At 41.4% G+C, this 14,066-nt stretch overlaps 1 protein-coding gene across 1 annotated transcript in view; it reads right to left on the bottom strand.

The window, feature by feature from the left end:
* Positions 1–295: 295 nt before the first annotated feature.
* IQGAP1 (IQ motif containing GTPase activating protein 1) overlaps positions 296–14,066 on the bottom strand; it is a 116,313-nt gene continuing 102,542 nt past the window's right edge. Inside the window, exons 34-38 of the mRNA XM_010349494.2 lie at positions 11,771–11,983; positions 10,581–10,747; positions 8,484–8,606; positions 5,015–5,123; positions 296–2,544 (exon numbers count right to left, since the gene is read on the bottom strand). Of these exons, the coding sequence (XP_010347796.1) occupies positions 2,431–2,544; positions 5,015–5,123; positions 8,484–8,606; positions 10,581–10,747; positions 11,771–11,983 (726 nt within the window). The 3' untranslated portion in view covers positions 296–2,430. The remainder of the gene's footprint in view (positions 2,545–5,014; positions 5,124–8,483; positions 8,607–10,580; positions 10,748–11,770; positions 11,984–14,066) is intronic.

Consider the following 14,066-nt stretch of genomic DNA (forward strand, 5'->3'; position numbering starts at 1 on the left):
GCAATTTTAAACTTTCCACCATTAGTTAATCAGAATTAAGTGACAAATAATGTTTGCTTTCCCCACCCCCATCTTTTTATGGGGATGGTAACTTAAGCATATCCATTAAAAAGGTTGAAGTCACACATTCACACATTAAAAATCACTTTGAGACACTTAGTGATTGAACAGTGGACTTATGTTTTCCCCTTTAAAAGAAAGGGGTTATTTGCTGTTGTGGTTACTATTACATCTCACTCTACTCAAGATGTGTAGCCAACTGTTAACAACGAAACCGAGAAAAACACAAACAACGAACAAATGACCTTTTATTTCATACAGAGATACAAAGGCAATTGTGGGCAGCAACAATCTGATGGGCAGTCCGGATTCTTGGGAGGAAGTAAATTCATGGTAAATGTCATGATGTCTGGTCTAGGAGAAGGTCAAAGGAGGAGGAGAGAGGGGACAGAAGGCTACCGCTAATAAATAACAGTGTTGAAAACTGCATGGTTTCAATGCCAGGAGTCTTTTAGGTATCTTCTATGCCATTAAAACCATACTTCTACATCATCATCATCAACATTCTTGAAGCGCATTAGCAGTTCTGTTAAGGGACTATAATCCTTACAAATAATTGACAGTTTTTATTGAAGGAGCTGTCAACTCTGCTCATTATTGCCTGCCTTGGATGTGGCCTTTGGGACTGACAGCCTCTTTTAAGGAAACATGGTTGACACACTTTGGTTGGTCCCAGTTTTTGAGGCAATGCTAGTTGTAATAGCATCATCCTTTAATCTGAGGAAACATTTATTTAAAAAAAACCTGTCTTCCAAAACACAACAAAAAACAAGGTCAGGGTAGTGGTGAATCCTTCCATGGCACTCCACGCCTCCCTGTGGGCTGTAACCATGGACCTGAGTCAAGAGTCTCATAAAAAGACTTCTCCAATGCATTTATAATAGGGACACACCACATAGCTTGTTATTCATTCAAACAGTTTATTGGCTTTAAATGTACATCAGTAAATTTTTAAATGCTAAAAATTTATGATAAAAGAATACCGAACCAAAACATAAAAGACAATAGAGGCTCAGCAGCATGATTTTAATATCTTTTCCTGGATAAACAGATTTTTTAAAAAGTATATTACTTTTTATCCAAGAACAAAAGCTTCCTAAATTCAACGTTTAGAACTGATTTTTCTTCTTTTTTTTAATAAGCCCAGAAAACTGGGGGTCATAAAATAAAGGCACAATGTGGGCAGCAAAAGAAAAAAGGGAGAAAAATTGGTTTCAATCTCACATGTAACAAAAGTTGACTGGTTTTGTTTTTGTTTTAGACAATTTAAGGCAGAATTATTTCTCTGCAATCCTGCAGATAAATCCTAGTGTTTTAGTTATAAGTCTCAAGAGTTCAGATATACAGATAAACCAATCTAAAAAACCTTTTTCTTATTCTAAGGCTTTTGATGCATTATATAAATCTTTAAAATTCCTATCACCCACGTTTTAAAAAATACATCTATACTTCGATAAGACACTCTTCAGATATAAAAGTTTTAAAAACAAAGACAATTCTACACTAGGGCCAACTCTTTCCTCTGCCAGAGGGATGGAGTGAATTGTCTCTTTGAATCAAGTCAATCTCTGGGCACCAACACAAACAGGCAGCTGTCTTCGCCCATTCTGAATTTACCTAAGTAGCTGAATTTTATCAACCGCACTCTCCCATCCACTAGATGGAGAGTTACACAAACAGAATTGCCCAAGTTTGTTGATGAAATTTAAAAACAATATCTCCTTTTTTCTAGAAATGGATCCTTTGAACATACAACAGTCACTTCTATTAGCTCCTGTCCATAAAGAAAAGCACAATGGGAGAGAAGCAGTGATCCTCATATCCTTCAACTTTCCTGATAGGACAGAAATAGAAAGGAACTTGACTTTTAAATGACAACCTAACAGCTGTTAACAACATGACATTTACTTTTAAATGACAACCTAACAATCGTTAAGAACATGACATTTTAGTTGTATGTCTTACGCATGTGTGTCATTGGTGCTAATAGCTTCCACTTCTAAATGACAAAAATTTGAGTCCTACCATCCCTATTGCTAATTAAAGCAAACACCAAAGCTTACAATATAGTAATGCAACCTCTAAGACTGTAACAACACAGAAATTTTAGTGGAGTTTCCACTCTTTCCTAAGTAATGGAAGAAAATGAAGAATCCAGAAAGGCCAGACTAAGCCTGAATTTCACTATGAAAAAAGGGTAACAAATGTCCCATCAGAGGGAGAGGAGTTAAAAATGTGGCATCGGGAGTGCATCAGATTGAGGGGTCGTTGTGGCCTAGGTCTTTGCTTCCAGTGAGTAAAGAAGGACCTAGAAAGGCAGCTGGGGGTGCTTCTTTCCTTCGTCCTTCTGGGCTGGCAGCAAGTAACCAATTACTTCCCGTAGAACTTTTTGTTGAGAAGGAAGATCAGGAGGTTGACATTTACTTTAGCTCTATCAAATAATTTCATGACTGCAACTCCTTCGTATTGTAGCTGCAACAGGTCCTATTTTAAAAAACAAAACATTGTGACAGTGAATCAAGTCTGTGGAACAAGGAAAAAGGGCGTGATGTAGGGAGAATCCAGATGGGCTGAGGCTGCCTTGTGCGCCAGATGTGAAATGGGGCCACAGAGAAGCTCCTAGCTAGGAAACTACCCACTGCGCAACCAGCCTGAGCGCTGCAGCAACAGGGTGCGCTGGCCAAGGGAGTCTTCCGGTTAATTTGGAGTTAGGAAGTCATGTTGTTCATATCAAAATTAATCATACAGGGAAAGAAAAAGAAACATGTTCAGTTGCCACACAACATCCAAGCTTTTGATTTCAGAAGTCACACTGACATTTTCACATTTCATCCAGGTTATGGGTCACTAGTTTTAATAAATCTGGAAAAGGCGAAGGCATTGAAACCTATGATGAAATGTACTAAGCACAGGAAATGAGACAAGGCTAGTAATGTTATCTCAATACTATCTGCTAGACTCTTCATTTCTGTTCCACACAAGAACATTTTCTGTCCTGAAGGCAAGGGAAAAGGAGAGAACTTGGTGCTTTATTAGCATAATGTGCTCGGGCACTGCGTAAGCACATTATGTAGCATCTTTTAAAGTCCTCACAAATTTTTATGAGGTGTGACTATCCTAACTTTAAAGATAAACTACTGAGGCTCAGAGATGTTAAATGACTTGCACAACAGGACAGAGAGGGACATGGTAAATCCAGATCCGACTGCAAAGCTCCTGTTTTTCCTGCTATCTTCTCCACTGGTCCTAAACAAGTTTATGAAATCTGAGTGGTCCCACTTCTAAAATTTGGAAGAGTGGTGAGGAGAAAGCAAGGGTCAAAGGGCTTGAAAGGGCCCCACAAGGCTGGGTGCGGTGGCTCACGCCTGTAATCCGAGCACTTTGGGAGGCCGAGGCAGGCGGATTAGGAGGTTAGGAGTTCAAGACAGCTTGGCCAACATGGTGAAACCCCGTCTCTACTAAAAATATAAAAAATAGCCAAGCGTAATGGTGCTTGCCTATAATCCCAGCTACTCAGAAGGCTGAGGCAGGAAAATCACTTGAACTCGGGACGTGGAGGTTGCAGTGAGTGGAGACTGCACCACTGCATTCAAGTCTGGGTGACAGGGTGAGACTAGATCTCAAAAAAAAAAAAAAAAAAAGAAAGGACCCTGTAAGTTCAATCATCTGCTGGAAAAATCCTAGCAGCTCCATGAGGGCTGCTGGGACCTGTGCCTAATACAATACTCAAACCTGGCAGTCACCCCACATTGAATAAACTACCATAGGCAGACTGGTTGGCCTAACACAAATTGGTTAAAAAATTAAAAAATAAAAATATGTTCTGACAGCACCATGTAAATAAAACATTTTTTAAATTAAAAAAATAATTTGGTGAAGCTGAGGGAATAAGAGGTTCCTTTTTCTTTGGTGGAAGTACTTTAGTTAGCTATGTGCATCACAAAATCATTTCACATTGTTTAGCTAACATGTTTTAATGGTCTACTGGTCACTGAGAAGGAAACAAAGATGACTAAGAAATACTACCTGTCCTTAAGGAGTTTATGGCCTTAGTGGGGAGAAGGGAAATAAGTCAACACCTACTGTAAACAGAGGATGTCTGCAAGGGCTACAGAAGCAAAGGGGAAACCACCTATTATGGCTTGGCTGGGGGAGGCACACACAGGCAAGTACTCCACAAAAGATGGAGGAACAAAAGGGGCGGGTTGGGACGCAGGGGTGGAAGGGAGGGAGGGAGGGGAGGGGAGGGGAGGGGAGAGGAGGGAGGGCAGCATGAGCAGAAGCCCAAATGCACACTCACAGGAAGGCACCTACCTGCCTGGGCTGGCAGAGCATGGTTGTGTAAAGCAGTGCAAGAAAAAAGGAGCAGACTGTCTGGTGCCACACACACAAAGCTACAGGAGTCGGATGCCGCCTAGGAATCCTCACAATGTCCTGCTATTTTGTAACAGGTAAAAAGCAGATATTTCTAAACAAAAACTAGGGAACTTTAGGCTACAAAGTGAGTCACTTCTGAGTTCTTTTTGGATTTAATATAGGATTCAGTTTACAAACAAAATTTACACACACCTCGTCAGAAGTGTCTCTAACCTTTAAGCACCTATATCAAATCAAAATGAGAAAAAAGATTTCAAGCTGAGTGGGCTTACAATTTTGCAATGTCAGCATGCGTACTTAAGCGTTTTGTTCAAGTCCAAGGTATCCGCTCTATTTAGTGGCGCACTAAGTGGAAGCTTCAGATAAATGTTTTCTGAGGATTTACATTTGCAAAAGCTCTCCAGGGCACACACACCAAACCAGACACCCTGAAACCCTCAGCTTCCTTCCCCAGCGTGGAGCCTAGCTTACTGCTGAATGGAGACAGCTTTCCTCAAGTGAGTCTCCTCTTTGTCTATTTCTCCTACTTGGACAAGAATCTCAGAGAAAGCTTTCAGTTCTACTGGTGCCTACCCACCTGATAATGTAACATAAAAGTCTCCATTTGAACTCCCATGAATTTGGCCTTCACTTCAAAGTCTCCGACTTCTTCTGTTGGACTGATTTCAAAGATAACATTTTTAAACCTGTTGAAACATAACATCATAAGGGTGTGGTTTTTATGTTCTCATATAAAAATATTCTGTGAAATGGGGAAATGAGATAAACCAAGTCTTCAAGGGTGCAAATGGGTAGAAAATACAAGTGGAAAGTCCTTCTGCAGCGGAAGCAGCCGGATTACCACGCCTAGGTCCCATCTGCTCTGGGACTTGGAGAGAGGAATGGCAACCTCTTTCTGCCTGCAGCACTTGCATGCTATGAAAGAGGAACCACTGGGGAGTGCCACAAGTAGCCTGAGAAGGGATGACAGCACAGAAATTCTCTTCACTTCCACAAGGCCGAAAATGAAACCTAATGATAAAAGGAGAAAATAGAGGAAAGTGGGCTGGAAGGAGAGGGTATGTGCGTGTGAATACACACATGTTTGAGGACTGGGAGAAGTAAATAAACGAAAGAGGGTCAGTAAAAAAACACCAAGGGAGGTGGTTTTCTAGAAAGAGTAGGTGCCGTGTATATAAGCACACTCAGTATAACCAAAGATAAATTGTTATTATTAAAAATATTTATCACTCATTCACAACATGTAATATGTCAGGAAATTTTGGGGGGAGGGGGCAAAAGAAAAAGGGATTATGATATTCTCTGGGTGATCAAAGTATAGCACCCCAGGTTTCCAGAACTCAACTATGGAGCTACCTTACCTATTATGAACAGAGCTGAGAACCATGACGGATGTAAAAGGGTCACTGAGAGCTAAACGAGAAGTCACAAAAACCCACACACTGAAATACACACGCAACCAGAACGCCACACAGGTTACTCCTTAAAGATATTTATCTTAAGTGATAAATAATTTTAACAGATTTAGTTGGTTATTTAGTTTCTAAGCCTAAAGAAGCAAATTAAAAGGAAGAAAGAAAGGCAGATAGAGGTAGGCACTTGAACAGTAGTGGAAAATAATGACGAAAGAAGGGAAATGTTGGGTGCGGAGACTCATGTCTGTAATCTTGGCACTTCGGGAAGCCAAGGCAGGAGCACTGCTTGAGCCCAGGAGTTCAAGGCCAGCCTGGGCAACAAAGTGAAACCCTGTCTCTACAAGATATAATTAATTGGGTGTGGTGGCATTCGCCTATGGTCCCAGCTACGTGGGAGGCTTAGGTGGGAGGATCTCTAAGTCCAGGAGGTTAGTGCTGTAGTAAGCTGTGATCACACCAATGCACTTTAGTCTAGGTGACAAGAGCAAGACTCTGTCTCTAAAAAAAAAAAATTAAAATTAAAAATTATATACTCATTAAAAAGGATGCTTTCAATGAATATAAACAATGCTCACAGTATAATGTGTAAGAAAAAAGTTGGATACATGACCATAAACAGTACTGTCCTAGTTTGTTAAAAAATATTAAGTGGTTAGAGGGTAGGTGTAATGGGTCATGCCTATAATTCCAGCACTTTGGGAAGCTGAGGAGGGTAGATGACTTGCGCTCAGGAGTTCAAGACCAGCCTGGCCAACATGGTGAAACACAATTATCTGGGTATGGTGGCAGGCACCTGTAATCCAAGCTACGTGGGAGACTGAAGCAGGAGAATCACTTGAACTTGGGAAGTGGGGGTTGCAGGGAGCTGAGATTGTGCCACTGCACTCCAGCCTGGGCGACAGAGCGAGATTATTTCAAAAAAAATTTTAAAAAGGCCTGTAATCCCAGCACTTTAGCAGGCTGAGCTGGGCAGATCATATGAGGTCAGGAGTTTGAGATTAGCCTGGCCAACATGGTAAAAACCCATTTCTACTAAAACCACAAAAACTTAGCTGGGTGTTGTGGTACACGCCTGTAGTGCCACCTACTCAGGATGCTGTGGCGGGGGAATTAACCCGGGAGGCCGAGGCTGCAGTAAGCTGAGATCACACCACTGTACTCTAGCCTGGGTGACAGAGAGACTGTCAATAAAATAAAATAAAATAAAATAAAATAAAATAAATACATATATAAAGTAGTTAGATAAAACAAGTGGGTGAGTCACGGATAATCTTTATGTGAATAGAAAAAAATATATTAAAACAATTTCAGTGGTTATCTCTGGCTTGTGGAATTACAGGTGTTTTCTTTTTTATGCTTTACCATATTTCAAAGTTTAATAATGAATGCAGGCTGGGCGCGGTGGCTCAAGCCTGTAATCCCAGCACTTTGGGAGGCCGAGGCGGGTGGATCACGAGGTCAAAAGATCGAGACCATCCTGGTCAACATGGTGAAACCCCGTCTCTACTAAAAATACAAAAAATTAGCTGGGCATGGTGGCGCATGCCTGTAATCCCAGCTACTCAGGAGGTTGAGGGAGAAGAATTGCCTGAGCCCAGGAGGCGGAGGTTGTGGTGAGCCGAGATTGCGCCATTGCACTCCAGCCTGGGTAACAAGAGCGAAACTCCGTCTCAAAAAAAAAAAAAAAACAAACAAACAAACAAAAAAAAACAAATAATGAATGCATATTATTTTAGAATCAGAAAATGTAAAAGGTTATTTTTTTCTGAAGTGTTTTGTTTTTCCCCCCCCAAACAGAGGTCACAGGGGTGACTAAGGAGACGGATGCTCAATAAATGCTGGCTGGGTGCGGTGGCTCAAGCCTGTAATCCCAGCACTTTGGGAGGCCGAGGCGGGTGGATCACGAGGTCGAGAGATCGAGACCATCCTGGTCAACATGCTGAAACCCCGTCTCTACTAAAAATACAAAAAATTAGCTGGGCATGGTGGCGCGTGCCTGTAATCCCAGCTACTCAGGAGGCTGGGGCAGGAGAACTGCCTGAACCCAGGAGGCGGAGGTTGCGGTGAGCCGAGATCGCGCCATTGCACTCCAGCCTGGGTAACAAGAGCAAAACTCCATCTCAAAAAAAAAAAAAAAATAATAATAATAAATAAATAAATAAATGCTTGCTAATGATGCTGGGCCCAGGACCTATGGGAGGATGACACATCCGGTCCGTGAACCATGTGCAAAGCAAGATGATACTTCCCAGAAAAGAAAATGAAGATAAGTGACTGTTTGTAGCTGTAAGTGGAATAAAGCAAACTCCTCTTATTGTTACGCTTAATTTATTCTTGGTTCAGAAACAGAAGAAATCCACGGAATGGTCCTGCTTTAATGAGGAAAAATTAAGATCAAACCCAAACAAAGAAGTAAACATGTTCTGAGACAAATGTTCTGCAGAAAAGGAAAAGAAAAACTCTTTTATGACAAATTAACTCTGAGTGTGAGGCCTAATTCTACACATAGCAGTATGTAAATAAATAACATTAAAAGTAATCACCCAGAAAAGAGAAATGAAGACAAAAAGACAAAGATGTGATAAATGCAGAAATAAAAATCAGCTTATAAAAGAAAAAGCAAAGACTCACTGATTCACTTGCAGGTCCTCAATTTCCAGAAGAACTCCCTTTTCATGCAGTCTTGCTGCTGTATATTTCAGAGAAATCTTTTTGCTTTTCTTTCCTTTCATTTCCCTAGGCTTTTTAGAGACTCTGCAAAAAAATCACATCATGTCATTTTCTATAAGTAACCATCTACTATGAATCTTCATCACTGGTAACTGAAGGAAACAAGGTCAGAAACCAAACTTCCAGACATAAACATAAGTAACATACCAATTCTAAAATGGCAAACAAATGGTAGAATTAGCCTAAGCAATACCTCCGCAAAACAGGGGAAAATTACCAAATTGCTTCCATTTTGAGTTTAAATTATATTTGAGAACACTCCCATGAAATTAACAGAGTCTTAATTCTCCTATGTCCTTCTGGGAAATTAAGCGCCTAACAAGTAACTACGAGAGCTTCTCATGGCAGCCTGAGGGAATGGCACTGAATCCCAGGAGCGAAGGAGTTATTCTAAGCCCCTTGGCTGTGTAGGGAAAAAATACAAATACCATCAAATAAACACTTTGTACGAGCATTTAAGCCAGCACAGGAATTACAGATGAATGAAAACAAGGAAAAAGAAACAGGTTAGGAGGCTATTAGGATAATTTAGGCAAGAAGTGGTAACTTCAGAAATATGCCCACATTTTTAAAATAACATATGTACAAGAGGTTATTAGCTGCAGAATTTAAAAAATAACAACAAACAACTGTAAACAACTTAAATGTTCATCAATGGAGAACTGTTTAAGCAAACTGTTGTATCTATCTGTATAATGGAATAATATGCAGCATTAAAAAAGAAATGAGAATCTAGGTGTGTCTGCTTAGAAGGCCTGGAGGCCATAACAAATCTGGCAACGAACACACCTAGTGTCTAGATCTTGGTTTCTAAATATCATTCTTCCTTTAAAGAAACCAGGGATGCTGGGAGAAACAGTTCATTCTGGGCCTGGGGAGGGGAAACTACAGCTTGAACATGACACATCTTGTGACAGAAACTCAGGTAGTACACAAAGAATGATGGGAACATGTCGAAAGCTCACAGGAGTCAGCTCTGCAAGCCGGGTTAGGTGCACCTGTTTTTCGTCCCTTCCCATCAGCCCTACCTGACCCCAGGGAGTCTTCCAGGAGAAAGAGAAAAACAGAGTACATGTACGAGCCGGAGAGACGGGGAGCAGATATGGCAAAATGTTAAAAACGGATGAATCTAGGTGAAGGGCATATGGGTGCTTATTGTTCTATTCATTCAGTCTTTCTGAGATTTGAAAACTGTTAAAAAGGAATAAATAAACTAACCCTACAAGGAAAATCTGCTCTTGCCACCCCACCTCTCTGGTTTTTCAGTTCCCTCCCTGTAAAATGGGCATGCTGATAGTCTGTGGCCAGTGCCAAGAAGGCTGGATGAGACTTTCCTTAGCACCCAGGAAAAAATCAGAGCCTATAATCTTGTCCCCAAAAAGTATAGAAAGGGAAAGGGGATCCAAATTTGTATAATATTCCTTAAGTGATTTGGGGACCACTAGATGATCTTCTTCCACGATTTTAATTTCTAGGACCAAGAAGATTTTTTTTTTTTTTTTTTGAGACGGAGTCTTGCTCTGTCGCCCAGGCTGGATTCTCCCAGGTTCAGGTAATTATCCTGCCTCATCCTTCCAAGTAGCAGGGACTACAAGCGCGTGCCACCACGCCCAGCTCATGTTTGTATTTTTAGAAGAGATGGGATTTCACCATGTTGACCAGGTTGGTCTTGAACTCCTGACCGCAAATGATACAGTTGCCTTGGCCTCCCAAAGTGCTGGGATTATAGGTGTGAGTCACCTTTCCTAGCCCCAAAAAGGTATTTTGCAAAAGGAATACTTAGCAACAAGCATCCATGAAATCCCACACTCCACACACTAACAAATAGAACTACACAATTTTACAGAAAATTGAGGCAAAATAAAAGACTAATAGAATATATAGATCCAGTGTATTTTAAGCAAAAATCTCCAATGTCACTTCAGTTGCCTCTGCTTTTTCCTCACTCTAATAATTCTTTTCCCTGACATTGATTCTTATAAAAGAAAAAATACTCACTTGCCCTTGCTGGCTAAGTTATCCAAGCAGGTTTTGATATAGCTTTTATAGTAATCCACCTGCTCCCCATAGAAGGTGGCCTTCGAGTTCAGAGCAGCATATGTTTGCTGCAGTTTCACAAGTTCAGCCTTTCTCCTCTGTCGGTACCGCCGCTGATTCCGAATATCCTGAGACATAATTATTAAAGTTAGAAAAACGACAGGTACGATGCACTTCTTGAGTCATTATCATTTCATGCCAGAATCCAGCAATACTTAACTCTCTCTTAAATATGACTATACAATTTGTTTTTTTGAGACAGAGTCTTGCTCTGTTACCCAGGCTGTAGTGTGCAGTGGTTGAAATCATGGCTTATTGTAGTCTTGACCTCCCAGGCTCAGGTGATCCCCCAACCTCGGCTTCCAGAGTAGCTGAGACTTACAGGCACATGGCACCACACCTGGCTAATTAAAAAAATTTCTTTTGTAGAGATGGGGTCTCAACTGATCCTCCTGCCTTGGTCTCCGAAAGTGCTGAGATTCCAGATGTGAGCCACTGTGCCTGGCTTAACCATACGTTCAACAGGCAGTAATTCGTTTTCACAAATTAAGAGAGAAATTAAGATCTCAAATTTTCTTCCCTCATTTGTATCTTCTAGTAGGGAAATGTGTTACATTTAGACTTACACATTTTTAGAATTTACTTGCAAAGCTGGTTTGGACCTCTTAAATATTTTGTTGGGACAGGGAGAAAAAGAGAATTATAATACATCAACTACCAGTTCCCAGATGTGCATAATATATGATCTTAGTGTAACAGCAGAGCACACCTAAACTCTTAGTTCTCACCAAAGCTCCTCAGCTTGAGATGATTCACACAAATCAAGGATTTTATGATCAGCTTGATGTGAATTTATATTTCACAGTAATCATGAAAAAGATTTGGAAGAATTATTTAAGGCCAAAGACAAATTCTTTAGGGCCACAGGAGGCTCCAGTTAAGGTCTTCTCCTTAGTAATTTAGGAAATGGAATAAGCCACCTCAGGGTCAGCAAGGCCCTCATGCTGGAGAGTCAGACATGGTTTCTTAGAGAGGAGGACACTAATGCGTCATAAACTGAAGCTACGCTGGTATCTGAACAACTACTGTCTCTTTATGAGCCCCTTGGCTTTCAACAAGGCCAGGTCCCCTCTGTCCCCCAAATGCAGTACCCTGGCAATGTCATTGATCAGTTCCTGGTATTTGTTTTTTGGGTCCACAGTTCCAAGCTCTGTTAGCTTCTTTAAACCTGTCTGGATTTTCTCTTTCTTCTCCTGAAGAGTGAGGTTGCTGTCTTCCTTTGCAGATTTTGATTTTTTCATTTTGTCGGGAGTTTTGGCATCACGAATAGCACGTCTCTGCATGGCTCTCTGATGTTCTGCTTCCTAAAGATGGGAAAAAGAAGTTCTCAGCAAGTTTACCACACTAATCCTAAACTTGAATCCGCACTTACACAGTTTGAAAAATCCAACCTGGAAACAGAAGGAAACAAATTCTACCCCCTGCTAAGTGCTAGATGAGAAACTGCATGAAGCAGAGGCACATCTCTTTCTCCCTGTGAGAGATGATATCTACACAATCACACAACCGCTTAGGGCTTCTCTCCTGAACTCCAGGTCCAATTGTGAGACTGGACTCTAATGGCTACAAAGTCATTTTTCTCTACCACATTTTGAGACACAGAAGCCATTTCATTTTATTCAGAACTTAGCTGTATAAATGTTATAACTACACGAATACAACACAACCAGTGCTCAGTGAATCCTTGATAATTCTTTTTGTCACTTTGTCCAGGTGGAATCATGCTCAAGCCTGGCATCCGCTTTCAAACATGCTGTAGACGCTACATCGCAATAGGGAAACACCTTCCCTGATACTGCCATCCTTCATAGTGGCCATCCAATATCTGTCACTGTCCAACATATGATCTACACTCACTGTTCCATTCTTTCAGCACTTTCTTTTTTCTTTCTTTTTTTTTTTGAGACAGAGTCTCGCTCTGTTGTCCAGGCTGGAGTGCAACGGCGCGATCTTGGCTCACTGCAACTTCTGCCTCCCAGGTTCATGCAATTCTCCCTGCCTCAGCCTCCTGAGTAGCTGGGATTACAGGTGCCCACCACCACACCCAGCTAATTTTTGTATTTTTACTTGAGATGGGGTTTCACCATGTTGGCCACGCTGGTCTTGAATTCCTGACCCCAGGTGATCCCTCCACCTCAGCCTCCCTAAGTGCTAGGATTACTAGTGCCCAGCCTCAGCACTTTCTGCTTTACTGCTCTCATCACCAATTACCATTCTCCCATCGAAAATCCAATGTTTTTTTCTTAGTTGTTACCTTGCTCATCCTCTCGCTCTGCACAGGGTTTGGTACTTCCAAGTGACCTGTGGCCATTTCTTTCTGTTTACTCTCAATACTTCAATGACTGCCTCTGTGTTGACAGATCCCAAATCTTTGTGACTATGGCTCTGGTGCCATATCCTGAACTGTTTGTACTGGGATGTTTCCATTTGGGATGGCCTATAGTTCAAACTTGTAATTCCCCCGTAAGTGGGACAGTTCCCTTTCCCAATATTTCCTTTTTTCCCCCCTAATGTCAAGACTACCCTGCATCGCATAATGTAAGGAGCATAAGCTTTGGAGGCAGACGGAAGAGGATCCAACTCTGGTTCTGTCACTACAAGCTGATGATCTTGGCCAGTTAACCTTTAAGGGTCTTCGTTTCCTCATCCATAAAATAAGGATGAAAAAACTCAACTCAAAGGAATACTGCAAGGATTAAATGAAAGAACAGAGGGGAAAGCACCAAAAGAATACTAGGTTCTCAATAAAGACTGGCTCCTCCTTTCTTACTTCAAACTTCTTTGCAGGTTCAACATGTTTCAAGTATTGTTTTATATGTCCTTACTTGCCTTTCACACATATCTCATCGGTAATCAGTCATGGCAACTGAGAGCTGAGAATTCATTTAAGACAATGGTTTCCAAACAGTTCCCTGTGCAGCCTTAAGGGTTTGCTGGAGGTACCACAGAATCCTATAGGGCTGGGTTTCAGATGCCCTATTCCTAGCTATCAGCGTAGCTTCAGAGTGGCAGAGTACCTGCTTTACATACTTGGCTTCTAGGTAAGTTGTCATGTAATAAAACATTACCATGCTCAAAATTTGAAAATGAATGACTTGACCTACTTTCCTTATTTGACAACTAAGAAACAGGTCTTCGGCCAGGTGCAGTGGCTCATGCCTGTCATCCCAGCACTTTGAGAGGCCTAGGTAGGCAGGTCACTTGAGGTCAATGAGCCTGGCCAACATGGTGAAACCCCAACTCTACTAAAAATATAAACATTAGTCAGCTGTGGTGGTGGCATGAGCCTGTAGTCCAGCTACTCGGGAGGCTGACGCAGGAGAGTCACTTGCACCCAGGAGGCAAAGGTTGCAGAGAGCCAAAATGACTACACTGCAGTCCAGCCTA

The sequence above is a fragment of the Saimiri boliviensis genome, chromosome 5, assembly GCF_048565385.1.
Source record: "Saimiri boliviensis isolate mSaiBol1 chromosome 5, mSaiBol1.pri, whole genome shotgun sequence".
Taxonomy (NCBI): Eukaryota; Metazoa; Chordata; class Mammalia; order Primates; family Cebidae; genus Saimiri; species Saimiri boliviensis.